At 42.8% G+C, this 21,689-nt stretch overlaps 1 protein-coding gene across 2 annotated transcripts in view; it reads left to right on the top strand.

Annotated features, from left to right (window-relative positions):
- LOC147896815 (uncharacterized) overlaps nucleotides 1-21,689 on the top strand; it is a 76,062-nt gene that overhangs the window by 35,609 nt on the left and 18,764 nt on the right. For both annotated transcript variants that reach the window (XM_087381474.1, XM_087381473.1), the window contains exon 10: nucleotides 12,871-12,934. In XM_087381474.1, coding sequence (XP_087237600.1) covers nucleotides 12,871-12,934 — 64 coding nt within the window. The remainder of the gene's footprint in view (nucleotides 1-12,870; nucleotides 12,935-21,689) is intronic.

Here is a 21,689-nt window from a genome sequence, read left to right as displayed (position 1 = left end):
CAAAATAGACACTGGCCTGGAGTTGTCATCATCCTGCTCATCATCATCCACCCATTCAATGTTGGGCAAGCTTGCTTTGATCTTTGTCAATATTTCACTATATGTGTCCTCCTCTTTGTACCAATCTTCTGGGAGTCCCCCTATTCTAATCTTCAGTGCATTATCACATCTAGCTTCGTGTTCTTTAATCTCTGCTTGAATATTTGACTTACATGCTTTGGTGTCCACTTTCACAATCACTTCCTTCTTAGCAGTTTGTACTTCAGTGTGAACAAGATCTTTGACTGTAGAGACTAGTTGCGGGGTAGGGGGGGAATCCTTACAAGATTTTACAGCCTCATCAATTACTGCGTGCTTACCAGGCCCTTGTAGAATGTGAAGTCGAGCCTTTACTTCTGGCAGTTCCAATCAAATGGAGTCATAGGGTATAACAACCGATGATATACCAGAAGATGCATGTGAAATCAGGAGACATTGACACAAAAAATGCTACAGAAACTATGGCAATTCTACAAACAGGAAGTTAACTCAATGGATAGCTAAGGAATGCAGAAATACCTCAAGGAAGACGTATCAATATTTAAAAGGCATCTAATCTGCAAAATCAGAACTAGTTCACATGATCTTGAGGTCGAGAAGGGTAGATGGCCAAGACCTAAGATCCCCAGAGAAGAAAGAACCTGCAAAATCTGCCCCATAGGGAGGTAAGAAATGAGCAGCATGTACGTATAGAGCCTATGCACACATCAGAGAATTTTATGGGGATGGTAGAGAGAATTTTATTGGGGCAGCTAGTCAAAAAGCTAGGAAGCCAAAAGAGATTTTGGAACACCGCACCAAGATATTGGGACTAGCACACAAGCTAGCCGAGCAAGTTCTCACTACATAACAAGTTTGTAATGCTTATCTTACTAAATGTAAGGGATCACTATTACTTGATAGTGATCGCCAGTCCCATAGATCGTAAAGGGTCTCATCATTCATGCAGACTTCAATACAATCATATCATATCACATCTCTCCCTTCTCTATTTCTTCTCTCTTCTCTGTCTATGAGGTTTTAATGCAGCATATCGCTAAAGTCACGAGCAATAGGGCACAACTAGAGGAAGGTTCATATTGGCATTGCCGACCCTTACGATTGGCCATCACCAACTCGTAGACGAGCACATATGCATGCACGTGTAGGGCTGCATACCGAGAATTTCTCTTCTTCATGAGAGTCATGTTTGTCTCTTGTTTAATGTAGGACTAGATTAGTCATCTACTCTTTGGTATTCACAGAGCTTGTAAGTTGATCTACCTCTACATGCGTGCAATGTCTCTGTAAGTATGTCATGCTGTTTAGCATAGCATTATGGGTGGATTCAGATATGCATCTAGTCTTCTCGGAAACTATTGCAACATCAACTCCACAAGTTTGCATAGTGTGTACACTCGAGTTTTATCAGAGAGCAGGTGTTGTAAATGAACAAATATGGTGAGAGGAGAGGAGAAGAGTGGAGATGAGGAGACATGGCACTGCTAGAGAGCACACCACAAATGACTAACTGAACACTAGTATTAGTTGAAATGATGAATATATACAAACTCCTTTAGGGTTAGGGTTAGGGTTTTCAACCCTTGCACTCTTTTGGGTTAGTGCTATGCACATTGATGATATGTTGAGATGAATCCTCAACACCTTTCCTCGAGATCAACATCATGAAGTAGGACTTCCCTTAAGATGATGATTCTGGGAATCGAAGAAGGATTGAATATTACATCCCATCACACCCCCTTAATGGGAATGTTCTTCCTCTGCGTCAAACTGAGAGCTTGTTGGTGCTTCTTGAAAAGCTCTTTCCCAAATGGTTGTTTGCAACATTCTCTTTGCTGTCACAATTTTGCAGTGTGATGTCACTAAGTATCACTCTTTTTCAAATGGTTGTCTGTAACATTCTCTTTGCTGTCATAATGTTGCAGTATGATGTCATTCACTAACACTCTTTCTTTGATGAAGTGCTCTTTGACATCAATTTACTGTGTCTCGGAGGGATATACTGAATTCTTGGCTAATGCTTGAGCTGATGGATCATCACAGTATATTGTTGTTGGCTTTGATTCATCAAAGTGATCTATTTCTGACAATAGTCTTCTGAGCCATATAGCTTCACATGCATCTGTTGTGAGTGCCCTATATTCTAATTCAGTTGAAGACAAAGAAATAGTTGGTTGCTTGTTTGACAACCATGATATAGCACCTTTATAAGGAAAAATGCATATCCTTGTGTAGATATCCTGGTCTCATGATCTCCTGCATAGTCACTGTAACCGACCTTGGATGGCTTCCTCTGTATTCAATTCCAAACAGTCTTGTATCTCAAGACTCTCTTGGCTGCATTCCAGTGAGATATGTCATAAACAATGCTAGTGAACTTACTGCATAACAAATATTGGGCCTCATGATAGTTAGATATATAAGAGATCCGATGAGTTGCCGATAGTACCTGTCATTGACTGTAAGCTTTTCTAGATCTTTTGTAAGTTTCAAACTTTGTTCCATGGGAGTGGCTGTAATCTTGCAATTTGCCATATGAAACTTCTTCAGGAGACTGTCAACATATTTCTGCTGGCTCATGAAGGTGCTGTCTGAGTCTCTCCAGAACTCAATTCCAAGACAATAGTGCAAAAGTCCAAGATCTTCATAGAAAAGTGCAATGATGTCTTCCTCTTGAACTTTGTAGTAGAGAGTATGATCGGCATTGGACTTCATATATCCTAGAGTAGCAAAACACTTGTCGATTCTGCTATACTAACTTCTAGGTGCTTGCTTTAAGCCATAGAGACTTTTCTTGAGATGGCAAACCTGATGGTCTTTCCTTGATTCAACATACCCTGCCGGTTGTTGCATGTAGACTTCCTTGTCTAGGTAACCATTGAGAAAAGCATTTAGTTGGTACACATTCCATCTGCTGAGTGTCGCTAGTGATATAAAAAATCTATGGAATCCATCTTTGCAAGTCTCATTATAGTCTTGACCATATTGATGTGTAGAACCTTTTGCAACAAGTTTGGCTTTGTATCTTTCAATACTTCCATATGGATTGTACTACACTTTGTAAACCCATTTGTTTGCAATGGCCTTCTTCCCTAGTGGAAGGTCGCATAATTCCCAAGTATTATTTTTATATAAAGCTTCCATTCCTTCATTCATAGACGCTTCTGTAGCCATGATGGTAGTCATAAGAGCATAATTGGTGGTTTCAATCTAAATTGCTTTGCCTTTCTGCAAATGTCAATCTGGTTGATGGTTTGCTTTCCCTAGTAGACCGTCTGAGTTGCTGCTCTTCTCGGGGTGTCTCAAGCAATTCTTGCTCTTCTTTATCAACCTCTTCTGTAGGTGATTGAATAATCAGTGTATCTATCTCCAGTATATTTGATGTTTTCCATTTTGATTCTTCATCAAATGTCACATCTCTGAAGATTATGACCTTTCAGTTGATGGGGTCATACAACTTGTATGCTTTGCTTTCTTCATTGTAGACAACCATCAACTTTTTGCGAGATCGTCATGTATGTGCGCATATGCTATGCAACCAAATATGCGGAGATGCCCAGTGCGTGGCTTGTATCATGTGAATGCTTCATAAGGTGTTATACCCTGAATTGGTTCGGTCGGAAGACGATTAAGCAAATAGTTTGCAGTGGCAAATATCTCTGCCTAATATTAATTCGGAAGATGCTTCTCATTGAGCATTGCTTTAGCACTATCTGCTAAAGTCCCATCCTTCCTTTTAGCTATTGCATCTTGATGAGGAGTATTTGCACATATGAATCGTCTTCGAATGCCATTACTTCTGCAAAAGTTTATGAATGCTGAAGACATGTATTCGCCTCCTCTGTCTGATCTCATGACTTTGATCTTTCTCCCTGTCTGGTTCTCAACCATGATTTTGAATTCTTGAAATCTGGAAAAGACTTAAGATTTCTCTTTCAAAAAGTAGGCCCAACAATATTTGCTGTAGTCATCGATGAAAGTCAGGTAGTAAAGGGAACCATTGATGCTGCGGGTCTGTACATAACCCCATACATCTATATGTATCAAATCAAGAATACCTCGTGGTCAAGAGGTGCTTTTGTCAAAATTGGTTCTCTTTTGTTTATCGAAGCAATGTGCTTCGCAAACTTTAACAAGAAATTGTAGCTCAGGAATTTCAATTGCCATATTCTGATTTCTTAGGTGTATCAAGCTTTTGAAATTGACGTGTCCATATCTCTTGTGCCATATTACGGAAAGTAGCATCGGTTGCTGTTGAGCTGACATGGCATGCAAATCTGGTACTGAATCTAGCATTTTGAATAAGCGTCCTTCGTTGACTGCTTTTCCTACTAACTGATATCCTCTGGATTTGTTTCCGATCGTGCATTCATCTCCATCGAAGATGACTCGATAGTTGTATTTTGTCATTTGCCCATTAGACGAGGCTTTTACTGAGCTTTGAAATATAGAGTACATCTTTCACAAATCCTTTCGTATCAATGAAATTATTCAGAGGGAGAATGCCTTTTCTTAGAACTGGATTTGGTGTGTTATCTGCAGTGTAGATAACATTCTTTTGTCCTTTTAATGGTTTCATCTCTGTGAACCACTTCTGATGCTTTGTCATATGAGATGATGCACTGTTGTCGATGTACTAGGGATCTTGATCTGCTTGATCAACTTGATAACTGCATTCTCCTTTTGAATCACAATCTATGTCAAGATACACTATATCACTCTTCAGCATATCCTTACTTGCAAGAAACATATTCTGAGGCTCATTGGCATAATGACTGTGACTTGAATGTCTACTGCGATGATTTTCTCTTTCATGGAATTCCCTTGATTGTTGCTAGACTGACCTCCTTGGTGGTACTGCTTCTTGCAGCAATCTCTTTCATAGTGTCCAAACTTATGACAGTAGTTGGAATGAATGTTTGATACGTTAATGGATGCATTTCCTCATCTTGAAATCCTTCTCTGTTGGAATGATTTCCTTTGGGTGTGTGGATTTGTATGTGTGAGAGCTTATTTTTATACTATGGTCTACACCCACTATTGGGCGCTGATGACGTCAGTGGGGATGTCATAGTAGCTAGTCCCTGCTATGCATGATGGAGTTTATGGTTTTCAACCTTGTGAGTGACTATCATGAGATTGAAACTGCACTATGTTGTGTTTTTAGAGGATGAGTTTGGGAATGTTCCTGGATTCATCTAGGTATATGATTTCCTTTGATGATGATGGCCACTTCGCTGAGATGCTCTACCTCTGTGTCTGCCTCTGCCTTTACCTCTGTCTGAAGCTGTGAATGCTTGATCATTGGAATGACCTTTGCATGCTTGAATGGCTTGAGTTCTGAGTTCTTCACCAAGTTATACTGACTATAATTCTTCTAGTGTTGGAATTTGCTGTTGAATGGCAATACTCTGTACCAGATTCTCGTATCTCTCTCCTAGTCCATTCAAGATGACTTGAACAATTTCTGCAGGATTCATGGTCTCTCTTGGTGCTGCGAGTTGATTGTTGTAATCCTTGATTCTGAGTACGTAAGCATGACCCATTGAGTCGCCTTCACCTTGGTAGAAGGTGTTGTCTGCTTGAGCCGCGTCGCTTAAAGACGGGCATCGTGTCTGTTGTCGTTGCCTTGTAGATCGCTGAGGCTACAGTTGTGGCAGGAGTTGGAGCTTGTGGCCATCTATTCATTGTGGCGTGGCTTAGGGTCGACGGTCTGTGAAGGTATATGACGGAGATGTAGTGAAGAAGGCATCGTATAGCTTAGCCGCCTTGCTTTTTTGCTGCTGCTAGGAGGTCGACAATTTGCTCTGTTAGGCTGTGTGCTGGTTTGTAGTCGAGAGCTACAAGCTCTGTTGAAAGCTGCCGGGTCGTGAGCTGGGGGGCGACGTAGTTGCTTGTAGACTCATTGTTGGAGGCTGATAGAGCATTGGATGAGCCGTGGGTGGCTGTCGTGGAGGCTTTCTAGCCATTGTTGTGTTAGGAGCTGGGAGCTCGTTGCCTTGTAGCTGTAGGTCGAGGGAGCCTTTGCTGCACACGAGTCCTTGAGTTTGTTGATGCCTGTCTGCTATAGATAGATTGAAGGAGCTGCCTTGCTACTTGCAAAGGCTTCTTCGCTTGCTATGCTTTACTTTGCAGGTGATAAACCTCTCTCTTCTCTCGGAATGAATACTCAAAAGAAAAACTCTCTCTCTCTCTCACAAACAAAGATAGGATAGAACTCTATTTTCTCACGTACTAAGGTCTCTGTCTCACGTAATTTTCAAGGAGAATAGAGACTATGCTTAGATATTGCTATGTTCAGCAAACAAGGAAATGTTATGCTTATTGGGGACCTAAATGCACGCATAGGAGACTCACAATTTCAATATCCCACACAGCAAGAATACATAAAGGAGCATGAGATAGACATTGACCCCAGTTGGTGTAGATGCTCGAAGGATAAAGTGGTGAATGCACATGGTACAGCATTGGAGCATTTGATGAATGGTATGCACATGTTGGTGGTAAATGGCACAGCCCTTTGCCCAAAATCTAATTCCCCTACTTGTTTCCCTGCCAGTGGGGGGGCTAGTGTAATTGACTATGCATTGATTCATCTGGAAGCTTGCAATCTTATACACAATTACTCACTTGGCCCAAAATCTCTTGATTCGGATCACATACCACTCTATGTAGAGCTTAATATATTGCTGGCCAAGGCAACTTTGGAGGAGCATAAAGCAGCTGAGTGTGGCTATCAGGTGAACGAGGCAAAAAAGGTGGAATATGCTGAAAGCTTAGAAGCATGTCTGCTGAGAAAACAGAAATTTGGCTGGGCACAATTGAAGAATGCCATTCTCACCACAGCTAAGACAGTTTTAGGGTGCAAAAAGAACAGTAAAGAGCGTAAGAAAGGGCTGCCATGTAATGACTGGTTTGATGCTGAATGCAAGGCAGTTAGGAGTGCACTAAAGAATGGGAGATGAAAGAAGAGCAGCTGAGAAGCAGTTCCATGCTCTCACACGTAAAAAGAGGCGTGTTTATATTGAGAAAAAGGAATGGTAAGATGCAATTGATTTTGTCAAGAACCCTAGAAGAGCATGGAAAGGAGTTAAACAAAGGCCAAATGACATCATGGGAGATTTTACAGAAATAGAGATGCTTGAGTATGTTCAACAACTCTACATGCATCCCAAGGCTCGGCCCATGGCGAGCATGTCTCTTAGTGGTAATACTGAAGGTATTTTCTCATTGGAAGATGTGCAAGATGGCCTAAAGAAAATGGCAAATGGGCAGGCAGCAGACACTATTCACCTCACAGCAGAACTCATTAAGTGGTCCAATGAACACACGCAAAGGCACATAGTAATGGCACTAAACCAAGCATTCGTGTATGGTTTCCCAACCGATTGGCAAGAGAACTGGATCAAGCCAATTTACAAGGGAGGTGACCGCAATCAAGTGTCAAACTACAGAACCATTATGGTATGCTCTACTCTAGCCAAGCTATATAGTACAATAGTAGAGGCAAAGCTGAGTGCTTGGGCAGAGAAAGAAAGGAAGAGGGCAATGGGACAAGCGGGTTTCAGGCCCAAACACTCCACTGTGGATCATCTAGTTACTCTTTGAGTGTTGATGGAGGACAGCCGCCTTAAGGGGAAGGCACTCTTTTGTTGCTTCATTGATTTTAAGAAGGCATTCGATACGGTGCCTAGGGATGTGCTATGGGAGAGAATGGAATGCATAGAAGTGCCTCAGGAAATAAGGTTTGCTGTCTTTAGACTTTATGAGAAAGTAAAATGTCAATTAAAATGTAAGGATGGGATGTCACAAGAATTTTATAGCAATATGGGGGTCAAACAAGGATGCCCACTCTCACCCACCTTGTTTGGTTTATGCATTGATAGACTTGAGAAACTGATGCACACAGAAGCAGGTAAAAGAGGGTTGTTCAGCCTCTACCGAGCAGATTTTGAGATTCACTTGCTTCTTTATGCGGATGATGTGGTTGTTTTCACTAATAGTGAGGGTAAGATGCAACAAATGATGGATATCCTCAGCATGTTCTGTTCGGAAAGTGGGCTGGCTGTGAATGTTTCCAAAACTAAACTCATGATAGTCAAGACTATACAGCCAAGTAATCCCCCTTCAATCTCATATATGGGTCAACTTGTTGATACAGTGCACTCATTCAAATACTTAGGCATTGAAATTCCAGCCAATAACAAATGGAGCAGCTGTGTGCAACGTGTTGGAATATGGAAGCAAGAACTAGAAACTAGAAAACTAGAAGTGAAATAATAACAAGATTGAAAGACAAGAAGCACCTTGAGAAGAGTGTAGACAAGACACAAGCTAGATAGATGAATTGCAATGATGTGACCCATGAATATATGGGCCAAAGTACAAGACATAAAGCAAGAGTGCTTATGGGATAATTATAGAGGTGCCACATGGCACACACTCAAGACACAAAGACTAGACTAGACTTAGACAAATGTAGACTAGGGAAATAGTACACTTAGTGTGCACTTATCTCCAACACCCTCCTTAAGTGGACACTAGGAGTAAGACAGAAAGACAAGACTAGAAGACAGACATAAAGACTGATAGACTGAGAGACAAGATAGAAGACATGACAGACAAAGATCCTGAGACACCCCTCCTCAAGTGATATCCTCATATGGGTCCACAAGGGTAGGGACAAGATGGATCTAAAACAAAACACAGTCAGATTGATAGACAAATAGACAGACAGACAAGACTAGATAGACAGAAGACTGACTGTAGTCAAACAGAAAGACCAGGACACTAGAACCCTTTGACCTACATCATCGGTGGTCAAAGTGGTAGACAAGAAATAGAAGTAATCAGAAAGCCCACTTCTCATCATATGAGGAAGGAACAGCAGGATCAGCTGATGGAGATGTTGCAGCAACATAGGCTGAGGTAGATGCAGGGGCTGATGTAGAGGGTTTGGAGTAGTAGTCCCTCTCCCGGTGATTATCACGGCCACAAATGGTGCATGGATGAGCCTTGAAACAGTCCTTCTCCATATGATTAGTTTTGCCACAATGGGTGCAAGGCTTTCTTACCTTAGAACTTCCTTTCTTTGCTAAAAATGCAGTGTGAGTTACCTTTTGTTGTTGAGTTCTTTCTTGCTCTTGGAGAGCATTGATGATACCTTCAAGAGAAGGATTATTGTGATACTTGAAGGTAGTGACAAGAGTAGCATAGGTGTCAGGTAAGCTTTTGAGAAGCACAGCAATAGCAATATCTTCGGAGATGGGAGACTTTACTGATGCAAGCTGAACCATAAGACTGCGAAGATAAATTGACATGAGAGGCTATAGTAGCTCCTTCCTGCATATGTAGATCAAAGAATGAGATCATAAGTGCAATCTTAGAGTTTTTAGATCGGGGTCCAAAAAGGGTATCCAAAGTGATCCATGCTTGAGGAGCAGACTGTATGTTGGAGATGTGATGAATGTAATCATCTCCAAGACCGAGCAAGATGATAGCATAGGCTTTGTCGTTCTTGGCAGTGACAGCTTGCTCAATGTCGGGATCTTCGGGAGCAGCACGGTGAACAATGTCCCAAAGACCTTCTTTCATAAGATGGCACTTAATTTTGATTTGCCAAGTATGAAAGTTGGACCCATTGAATTTGTCGATAGACATGAGAGAATGAGAGGAAGATGCCATGTGGGAAGGTCTTACCTCTTGCTAAGATGCAAGGGCAGTGTCTATTCCCTTACAATATTGCAAAAATAAATGAAAGGAGAGATCCAAGAAGCCGGTTCTCTCACCACTTTGTCAAGGCCATAGCATGTGACAGCCCATCGAAGCAGGAGGAACCAGCAAAAAAAAAAAGGAACTGGTCAGCAAACTGAAAGAGGCAATGCACAGTACCTTAATCCCAGGCAGAGGCAGAGGCGCAAAAAGGAGTGCGGTCCAGGAGGTGCAGGCAGCGCGAGCTCCAAGGCAATGCCGTAGGGAAGACGTGGGCAGCTCTCAGGCGATCTCCGTGCAGTCACGAACAGATGGCACAGATCTCCGTGAAGATGGCGCAGATCGCGAACAGCAGCTGGAGAGGTGCGGCTTGTGCAGGTACGGATTCCATACAGTCGTACGGACTGTACGGACAGTCTTGACTGTACTTCGAAATGTTCGTTTGTTGATGCAGGTGCAGGAGCGGGAGCTACAGCAGGGACAGCAAGAGCAGGAGCTACAGCAGCGCCAGATCTGTGCAGATCTGACGCGCAGATCTGGTAGAGAGTGGAACTGCGCAGCAGATCTGGCAGCGCAATGGCGTGCAGATCTGGCGCGCAGATCTGGCAGAGAGCTGGCGGGCAGATCTGCAGCGGCAGTAGGAACGGCAGTAGCGTGGCAGAGAGATGGCGGGCAGATCTGCAGCGGCAGTAGGAACGGCAGCAGCGTGGAGAAGACGGGCAAAAGATGAAGATGGCGACCAGCTGAGCGAGGGAGAAATCTGAGAAGGCCTAGGCAGCTATGGCTACAGCAGACTGAGGGGAGAGAAGAGGGATCAACCTTGCTCTGATACCATGTTGGAATATGGAAGCAAGAACTAGAAACTAGAAAACTAGAAGTGAAATAATAACAAGATTGAAAGACAAGAAGTACCTTGAGAAGAGTGTAGACAAGACACAAGCTAGATAGATGAATTGCAATGATGTGACCCATGAATATATGGGCCAAAGTACAAGACATAAAGCAAGAGTGCTTATGGGATAATTGTAGAGGTGCCACATGGCACACACTCAAGACACAAAGACTAGACTAGACTTAGACAAATGTAGACTAGGGAAATAGTACACTTAGTGTGCACTTATCTCCAACACAACGGAGAATTGATGCAGGATGGGGAAAGTATTATCAATTTGAAAATGACTGCAACATTACCAACACAAGAAGGTGGCAAGTACGAAACATGATTTTTGGGGCATATGTGGTACAAATAGTGCTCTATGGGGTAGAGGTGTGGGGGGGGGAGTATACCATCATCAAAATGGAATGATGTAGAAAAAATGCAGAAATCTTTCATTAGAAGACACCTTGGCATCAAGGCTACCACACCCTACTCTCTCCTACTCCTAGAGACAGGATGCATACCCATAGAGTTGCATGCCTTGAAGAGAGTACTTAGATACATCACAAAGGTCAAGTGCATGAATAATGAAAGGCTACCAAAGAGGGCATGGGTAGAAAGTCAAAAGTCCCAAAAGACGAATAAGGGTAAGATTTTGGCATCTGGATGGGCACTAGATTTAAAAAAATGGTTCCAAAAATGGGAGGTAGAGAGGTACTTGGACTACTCTCCAGAGGAGGTAGATGAGGATGCCTTTCATCATGACCTGCTGAATACACTACACAGGAAATGGCAAACAGCTGAAAACAGAGATAAGTTTGAGTACTACCGTACATTTATTAACCCCGAATATTGGGCTACTTATACAAGAAGAGAAACAGCTACGCAGAAGTACATTTGCACACCTATGGCAATACATAAGCGAAGAGCTTTGGCCTCACTTCGCACCCGATCACACCAGCTGCAGATTGAAATAGGAGGATGGAAAGATATGCCAAAAGAGAGCAGAATATGTCAATTATGTGACCAGGGAATGGCAGAAACTGAAGAACACATGGTAATGATATGCCCTTACTATACTCACATCCGGAAAGCATTTAGCTCTCTTCTCGAGGGACATAACAGACTGGCTGATATGCTACATAGCGGGTCACCCCCAGCTTTAGGAACGTTTGTCTATAAGCTTTTCAAGCACAGGAACTCACCTAAGACATAAAGGTAGTTTCTCTTAATACCCTCCCCTCCAAGGGAGGAGTCTTTGTGTACGAGGATTTTGTATTGCTTAGGTCCCATAGGCCGATTTTTTGGTCTTCAGAGGACGATAATATATTCTTCTTCTTCTTCTTCTTCTTCTCTCTCTCTCTCAATGTGTGAAAAGACTTATAATCTCTCTTTCTCAAAGAATACTCGAAAAGGGATGAACGGAAATTTTCTCATGGATGGAAATTTTCTATCACTCATCTCTCTTTCTCAAAGAATACTCGAAAAGGGATGAACGGGAATTTTCTCATGGATGGAAATTTTCTATCACTCATCGGAAGTCAAAGAACTCTCGATCTCTCAATATCTCACGCTCGGATCTCGATGCCTCAACGAAAGGCAAGGGAGCTCTGATACCATGAACAAATATGGAGAGAGGAGAGGAGAAGAGTGGAGATGAGGAGAGAGGGCACAACTAGAGAGCACACCACAAACGACTAACTGTATACTAGTACTTGTTGAAAATGATGAATATACAAACCCCTTTAGGGTTAGAGTTAGGGTTTTCAACCCTTTCATTTTTAGCACTCTTTTGAGTTAGTGCTATGCACATATCGAACATGATGTTGAGATGAATCCTCAACAACAAGCAACAAGTAATGCTCTCTCAAGCTATAGTTGAAGGCCTTGTGAATTTGCAAGAGATGTGTTTAATGTTGGGAGTTAGCAAGCTATCGCGCTATTGTGAGCCAAGTTAGTGCATAAAAGAAAACAATAAAATAGTGAAATAGAAATCATTGACAATGCAAGATTTCTTTGAGATTCCCATACCATAGAGATTGGAGGTCAGTATTTTGAGAGGTTTTCTTTGCTTTTGTATACAATGTGGCAAAGCAAACATTGGACCTTTAATATCTCCATAGTTGAGTCTCTATGTAATTGTAAGACTGTTTTGGCGTATGTATGATTTATGTCTTGCAAGTTTTATGTGCGTATCACTTTCAAGGATGCAAAGAGGATGACACGTGTGTGTTTCTCTACAGGGTACAGTTTGTGAAGCATTGGGTGAACCCCTTATTACCATCTTGCAATCTCAGGAGCCTCATGGTGCGTCTCCCCCCCTTCTGCCTCTCCTTTCTTCATAAAACATAGTTTTGTGATTTGTTGCGTTTATTTGAACTAAACCAAAGATAAAAGTTGGAGGCTTCTATAGGGCAGATCCATGTATTTGTGGGCATTAGATAGAAGACGTCAAAGAGATTTATATCAGAATTCTAGATGTGGCATTTTGCATTTACTTGGAGGCTAAAGAGTGCTTTCAGCACCCCTAGGATTCTTTTCCACAAGTGTTCCATTTGTAGTTATATATGACCTTTACACCCAAGTTTGTATTCCACTTATAGTTATATGTGAACTCTAGAGTCTAGACCCAAGTGTTTGTACGACTCTACCAATTCTAAGTCCTTGCCCTCAAACGCGAATGAGTTGCTTGTTTCATGTTGTAGCGATCATGATTTCTTGGCAATGTTCATTTGCATACTGGAAAATCTACAAAACTTACTCAGGCATCCGAGGGTCTTTGTAATCCACTCTCATCCCTTGCATTAGAACCAGATCGTATACATATATGTAGCCAGATCTTATCTGGACCATAAACAATAGAGCTGCCCCTAAACTGACCCTCCCTATCTCAGGAAAGAAAACTGAAGCTCGGATACCAATGTAGCTGGAGATAGACTATCTTCACTCTCTCTCTTGCTCAATACTAACTGCAACTGCAAGACAATACACAAAGTGATGCTGTGGATGTGAGTGAGAATTAGAGGGAGAGAATGTAGTGGACCTCCGAAGAGGAAATAGATACAATTGAATAATGAATGCCCACAGGGCTGAATACACTTGTATGAAGGGACTGAAACCCTCACTTGTACGAAGGGGCTGAAACCCTCACTGCAAAATTGGAAGACTACACTACCTAGAGGAGGTGAATCCTCACTAGATCCTTAAAGAGGCTGAGGCTACCGTGCTGGTCTGTTGCGGGGAGGCCTTGTTGCTGCTATGCTGAGGCTGTGATGCCCAACTGTGGATGAAGAATGAGGTCCAAAGGCTGCCTTTTATAGCTGTTAGGTCAGCCTGGCTGACTTGGTCAACACTGACCGTTGATGCCGACCGTTGACTAGGTCGGTCAAAAAGTCAACATTGGAAAAAACATCAACGCGTTGACTTTTGACCAAAAAAGTCAACTCCGTGTTTTTTGACCTGCGATGTCGTGGCGTTGATGAGATTGGCAGAGCTACACTGAAATGCCTTTATAGCTTGATGAACAGTCACATTTGCAAACACATCGAGAGGAAACACAATCCCAAGATGAACTCAAAACACCATGAATTGAGAAAACACTAAGAAATACCATATACTGATAGCCACCAATAACTGTAGAAAATACAAAGATGAAATGTATAGAGATCACAACCTCCAAGCGACCATCAACTCATAAATAGAACCCCTTGTAGGATCAGATAGACTTTGCTTGCCGAAATGATCGACTGGATGCCAAGAGCTTGGAATAGGACCTTGGATCTTCACATCAATTACTTACTTGGCCTTATAAATGCACACAATCTTCTTGCCTTGATGCAATCCCTTAGCACCCAAGAGTGAGCGTTTTGTGACCTCATGTCACGGGGGCATGAAATTCTAAGTACTTTAATGTACTACAAGACCGTGACAACTTTGGTTTTAAAAGTCCAAGCATGGGCTTAATAATGTGTAATTAAACGCGGCATGGTGCCTAGCACATAAGCGTAATTAATCCCTAGGCCCAAAGACATTCCAAGGAATTAAAAGAGTGGTTGTTGGGAAATGATGATGTGGCATTTTTAATGGGCCCCCTAGAGGGCCATGTACCTTCAGTGGCCCCCCTAGAATTCTAGGTGGCTCTAGTGCTTTCTACATGCTCCTTTGCCATTCCTGGACCTTCCTGGGCCTTCTAAACTTCACATGTGTGGTTTTCTCTCTCATCTTCTCCCTTTGTTGAGATTTTGGACTGGTTTTTCAGCCTCCTTCAGCTGAATTCCGTTTTTCTTCTTAACTCCTCACTCGTTTGGATTCCTCGACTTCCGGTTGGCCCGATGGCTTTCCCTCTGCCTCCCCTTCGTAGTGATATGATTTTCCCTTCGTACGTTTGGTAGAACGGGCAGAGCTGAGCACTTCTTTTGCTGGTCGAATTTGCAAAAGTGGCTTTTTCTGGACCTTTTTGCTTCTACTGCCTCTTGGGCCTCTCCTCTTGCAAAGCTACAGCTTTCTGTTGAATTTGGAGTGGTCCCACGCACTGGTTGACTGGTTTTTCTCAGTTTTGGAGGACTTTCCGGCGATGAAACTTCTCCAAAACCTTCTCAATGCATTCCTCTCTAAAGCACGCTTCTTTTGAGCCCAAGAACTCCCATTTCTTCGCGACAGAAGTGCTTCTTTTCGCATTTTCCAGTGGAATTCTTGCTGGTCGGCTCTTGTAAATGCTCTTTCTTCATGCCTTTGCACTCCTCTTTGGCTGAGAATGCAATTGGGCATTGGCTACTATGTCCTCGCGATTGAGGACTTGGTTCGAGTTTTCAGGGCTTGGTGAGTTGTAATTTTGCTGCTGCAATTTCTTTTTGCCATAAGCTATTGGTTGGCCTCGTGTGCCGCCTCTTTCTTGGCTCACAGGTGCCCAAGCAGTGCTACATGAGTCATTCTTTGGTTGGGTACTTTGCTGATTTTATTTTGGAGCTTTGAAAAGCTTTGTAAATGCCATCTGGAAACCACCCAAAGAGAGTGCAGCTGGGGTGCAGTGTGATTGCATCTGGACAGCCAATGGAATTGCACTCGGAAAAGAGAATGCCTTTGGATTGAGCCTATGGGTTAAGTGCACTTATATGATGGTGTTCTATGCTTGAAGGCCTTGCGAAGGCTTAGTGAATTGGGGCTGCGTGCTCAGTTGCAGGGAAGGTCTCCCAGATGCAACTTGTAATCATTTCACTGTGAAATATAAAGAAATACCGAAAGGGGCGCCACGGTGTTTGGGGCCAATCGGGTGCACTTGTCTATGTTTGTTGAGCAGGGGCATTCTAGCCTCCATCCCTTTTTCAGTGGTTTTGTTTGTGAACAAATGGGTAAATGCCAAATGGTGATCATGCAATGGTTAATGGTTGTGATATATGCTTTGTGAGCTGTAAATAAGTGCTGAAGTGATTAAAGGTTTAGTTCCATTGCTCTCTGAGTGATTAAAGGCCGGTTTCATTGGTTCCATTGCCGGGATACCACACCCTCTTTCTCAAGAGGGGGGCCTCGGTAGTTTGGTGGAAGGATATCTTTGCTGCACTTTTTGACAGCTGAATATTACAACCATAAACATGGTGAGTACCCATTAGCAAGAGAGCTCCACAACTCCTCAAAGGAGAAGGCAGGAAAGCCTTAATGATCCAACTAGTGTACAGCTGCAGGGAGCACAACAAATGCCTTTTGAGCAGGCCACACATGAAGCTACAACTGAGCTCAACGGTGATACTAGTTCTAGCAGTGAGTCAGATGATGCTACTATGTTGATTGCACAGCTTGCAAGTGCAGTGACTGCTTTGACTCAGCTGGCTCAAAATTTGGCTCAGATTGTGCAAACAAATGCCAAGAAGAAGAAGAAATCAAGAAAGCACAAGCACGGAAAGAGTGAGTACACACATGCATCAGCTTCTCATGGCGGACCGCACACTCATGCATCAGTTTCCCATGAGGGACAGCCATCAAAAATGGCTCAGAAAGTGACTTCCAAGAGAGAGGAATCACCTAAAAGAGCACTTGAGAAAGAGGTACAAAAGGTACAGCCAGTGCAACAGTATGAGCAGCCAGCACAAGGCCTTGGTTTGGGTACTTCTACTCAAAATAATAATGTGCAGTCCATAAATGTGGCTCAACCACCTCAGCCATATTTGAGGCAGCAACCTGAATATTTTGGTACAGATTCTATCTTTGATGCTATGTTGATTTCACCGCCAATTGGGCATAGAAAGCAAGCCATGTATGACAACGTGGGAATGTAGCCAGGCATGCAAGCCACAGCATATGCTCCCATGCCTAATGTTCAGCCAAGCATGGCTCTCCCTAGTGAAGGGAATGCTGCAAATATACAGCCATCTTTGGGACAGCCAATATCAAATGTATATAAAGAATTTAAGGATGGTGGTTCTCATGTCAAGTTTGATACATATAATGGAGTACAGGACAGGTATAAAGCCCTCACATTCCTTCAACTGTTTGATGCTGCATTTCTTGGGGGTTTGTTTATAGAAGCATCCAAGATGAGGAAGGTCGCCACATTTTTGAAAGGCAATGCACTTAAGTGGTACACCAACCTTATGCTTCATGGAGATGCACCTGCTACTTGGTTGGAATTTAAGCAAGTGTTCTCTTCTACTTGGCTTACTCCAACTTTTGAAGTTGAAGTACTTTCACACTGGCATGACTTGTCATACAAACTTTACAAGAATCTTGATGATTACACCCAGAGGTTTTGGGATGTTTTGCTGCCATTGAGCTCTTACATGCATGTTTCTTTGAAAGAGCAAATAGAGAGGTACTGTTGTGGATTGCCTAGTGAGCTACGTGATTATTGCATCAAAACCAAGGTGGGTTCTATGACTCAATTAATTGAGAATGCAAGGACAGCATATGCATGGATGTAGGAGAAGAATTTGGGCTTTATGGGCAGCAAGAAAGAAGACAACAAATGGGCTGCCAAACACCAGGATAAGGACATCAAATCTGAAAATAAAAATTATGGCAAACGATTGTTTCAAAAGGGAGGAAAAGCCCAATTCAAAGCTGGTCAAAGGCGTGGACAGCCTAATAAACAGCCCCGTACCAAGTTATTTGATGAAGAGAAAAAGTCACTCATGGAGCAAAACAAATGTTTTATATGCAAAGGAGAGGGAAACTGTTGGAATCGGAGTCCTAGTGTGTGTGGTCCTAGAGTCCTAGGAGTGTCCTATAGTTGTGTGAGTGTGAAGAGTCTTGAGGCCACTTGTGCCACCTCATGTGGTAGATGCGATTCCTCACCTAGATTATAGGATCTAGATTCTCTTGTGTGTGACCTCATCTATGAGGTGTCTGTGTGAGAAGATAAGGCTTGCCCAGCCTATAAAAGAGGCTATGTACTTGCTGTGATTTTACCCATCTATTAATCCACATCAGTTCATGCCTCAGCTCGTCTCCAATTATGTGTCTCTCACCTTCTCCCCATTTTCAACACTTGGTATCAGAGCCACGTTGAAGCTCCTGCCTGATGGCATTCCTCTTGTCCGCTATCTCCTCCGCTGCGCCACTCTTCTGCTGTGCCACTCTTCTGCTGCGCCATCCTACGGATCTTCTACCCGCTCCTCTGCTCGTCTTCTGCTCGCACAACAGGCCTGATTCGTTGCTCTACGCTGCACCTCTTCTACCTGCTCCTCTGCTCGTCATCTGCTCGCACAACAGGCCTGATTCGTTGCCCACGCTGCTGCTTCTGCAACAGTCGCCATTCAACCCTACACCCCGAGCCTTAGCAAGGAAGGTCCATGCGGAGCTGCAGCAACCACCATCAGAGCACATAGGCGCCCGCATGACAGGCGCTGCATTCTGAGTACTATCGTAACTCGCCATCTCTGGTTGAGCGGAACAACTCGTCACCTGCCCGACATATCCTTTGAAGTTGCATCGCTTATCTGCAACTGTTCATCGCGTATCTCTTGGGCTGATCTCCTGAGTACAGGTCGCGAGGTAGGCAAAGGTTTTCTACGTGGCTGCTCTGCGTTTGCATTCTTCCCACGCTTTCCTCTGCAAATACCCAGTTCGTAATTACCTAATTTGCAAGCTGGAGTCTAGATTCTGATCTTCTTCGTTCGCCTCTCCACATGAGCTCCTACCCAAGCCTCATCATCGACTGCTCTTTAGCCTCAGCATCAGTGTACAAGAGCCGGTATCAGCCCGGACCTATGCCTCTCCATTGACCAGCAAACAGTCCGTCTGAGATATTCTGCGTTTTTGAAGATTTTTGCCTCATTTTGGGTGAATTTGTTGGGGCTTTTATGATCTGAAGCTCCCCTAGTGTTGCTAGAACACTATGCTCTAAGAAATTTTGAAAATCCCCAATTTTTTTGCAAACCCTAATTTTTGCAGCAACCCTAACCCAAAAATTTGGGGCTTTTCTGTCCTATGTCTTCCTTTGGCATAATTGAAGCTTCTACCATGTAAAATTTGGGCCTTTCTTGATATTTGAGTAAACATTGTAAGGGATTTAGACACTGGCTGTAATAACAGCTAAGACCTTCCCACCAATGGATAGCATAAAAAACTCCTCGTTCATCGAGAAATTATCAGGGAGCAATTTCCCAACTTGGGAGACAAAACTTCGACTTCTTCTTATGTGAGAAGGCATATGGAATATCACCAATGGCAAGGACCCAAAATCCCAAGGTGATGATGCTAGAATCAGTTGGTGGGAGAACCAAAATGATAAAGCAATGGCTATCATTGGCCTAGCTTTAGCTGACAACCTTATCCACCATGTGGATTTTGATAAGACAGCAAACGACGTTTGGAAAGACACAAGCTATTAATAAACACCAAGAAAAGTGAGTTCTTTATGCATGAGATTCATTTTCTCGGTCATATAGTGTCAAAGGATGGAGTCAAGATGGATCCTGCAAAAGTTGAGGCCATAAGGAGTTGGCCAATTTTGAAAAATCTGCATGAAGTCAGAAGCTTTCTTGGGTTGTGTTCATACTATCGGAGGTTTATAAAGTACTTTGCAGAAATTGCTTCTCCCTTGCATGCTTTACAAAAGAAAGCTGTACCGTTTCGGTGGGGACTAAAGGAAAATGCAGTTTTTGAAGAGCTGAAGCAAAAGTTGTGTTTTGAACCCGTTATTATCTTGCCAGATCTTGCAAAACCCTTTGCTGTAACTTGTGATGCATGTGGGAACAGCATAGGAGGCACTTTGATGCAGGATGGCAGAGTGGTTGCATATGAGAGTAGAGTTCTCAAAGATGCTGAATTGTACTTGCAGACATACGAGAAGGAAATGTTAGCAGTGATACATGCTTTGACCACATGGAAACATTACCTTCTTGGAGCTGATTTTTATTTGCAGACAGATCATCAGTCACTTACATATTTTCTCACGCAGAGAAAATTATTTGAAAAGCACATGAGATGGGCCAACTTCCTCTCAATGTTTCATTTTCAAATTGTACATGTGCCGGGTAACAAAAATGTCGTGGCTGATGCACTTTCCAGGAAACCACAGCGTGAAGCAGTCTCCAAGAAACCCAGTGTTTCAGTAGTGAGCATTGCTTACAACAATGTGTTAGATGTGATGAAAGATCAATATGTTAATGATGCTGATTTTTCAACTATTTATGATCAGCTTTCTGATGGTCAAAGGCATGATCACTATATGTTGAAAGAGGGTTTCATTTTGATGCATGGACGACTCTTTGTCACTGATCAGATGCGACAGAAAGTCATAATGGAAAGTCATGCTCCTCCATATGCAGGACATAGGGGAATTACAGCAACAATTACAGCAGTGGAGCAATACTTTTATTGGCCATCTTTGAGGAAAGATGTCGAAGAATATGTGAGAACATGCATGGTTTGTCAGAAAGTAAAGTTTGACAGGCAGAAGGCACCTGGGTTGTTACACCCTTTGCCAATTCCGGATAGACCATGGCAAAGCATAGCTATGGATTTTGTGTTTGATCTTCCACGTACTCCTACTGGACATGATGGATTGTGGACAATAATTTGCAAGTTTAGCAAACAAGCCCACTTTGTGCCAGTAAGAAAGAAAATTACAGCAGATCAAATGGCCAAATTGTTTCTGCAGCATGTCTTCAAGTATCATGGGATGCCTGAATCCATAATCAGTGATAGAGATCCGAGGATGACCAGCCTCTTTTGGAGAGGGCTGTTTAAAAATATGGGCACTACGCTGAATTTTTCGTCATCTTTTCACCCTCAGTCTGATGGACAATCGGAGCAGGAAAACTCTACCATCTTGGATATGTTTAAATGCTATGTCTCAGACCACAAAAGCAAATGGGAGCATTATTTGCCTTTGCTGGAATATGCTTACAATAATACGGTGCACACATCCACAGGTAAAGCACCTTTTGAAATAATGGAAGGTGCCAGGAAGATATCTCCCATTTTGCATACAAAAGAGAAAATCTTAGAAGCTGATCGTTTTGTGGAAAGCCTTGAAGTGGCTTACAAGAAGATCAAATATGCCTTGCAAAGAAGTCAGGACAAGTAGAAAAGAGCAGCAGATAAGCACCGCAGGGAATTGGTATTCACAGAAGGTGATTGGGTTTTGCTGTGTTTTCAGAAGGCAAGGCTGAAAAATAAGAAAGGCAAGGAAAGGTTGTACACAAAGCTGAACATGCGTTACTATGGTCCTTTCCAGGTTTCTGAAAAGATAAACGAGGTAGCTTACAGGCTGAAGTTGCCTCCGCATTGGAAGATACATAATGCCTTTCATGTGAGCTTATTAAAGCAATATCATAGAGATATTCCCGAGGATTTACCTGATGAGGTGCAGCCTAAAGTGGAAGAACAGGATGAACTTCTGGTCCCAGAGTAGATTCTGGCACACAGAGATAGAAAGCTCAAGGGTAAAGTTATTCGTCGCTACTTGGTAAAATTTCAAAATTACCCATCACTTGATGCGAAATGGATGGATGAAGGTGAACTGGCAAATTCACCTGGGATATTGCAGCTTGACCTTGATGCTTTCCAATTAGAGCCCCGACTGCGGTCCGGGCTCCTACAGGTAGTTCAGCAGAGCGAGCGTCTG

The sequence above is a fragment of the Dipteris shenzhenensis genome, chromosome 11 (genome assembly GCF_047967505.1).
Source record: "Dipteris shenzhenensis isolate YYH24624 ecotype China chromosome 11, Dip_SZ_1.0, whole genome shotgun sequence".
In the NCBI taxonomy this organism is placed as follows: Eukaryota; Viridiplantae; Streptophyta; class Polypodiopsida; order Gleicheniales; family Dipteridaceae; genus Dipteris; species Dipteris shenzhenensis.
Note: the sequence above shows the minus strand (reverse complement) of the source record. Positions and strands in the feature narration are given on the sequence as shown.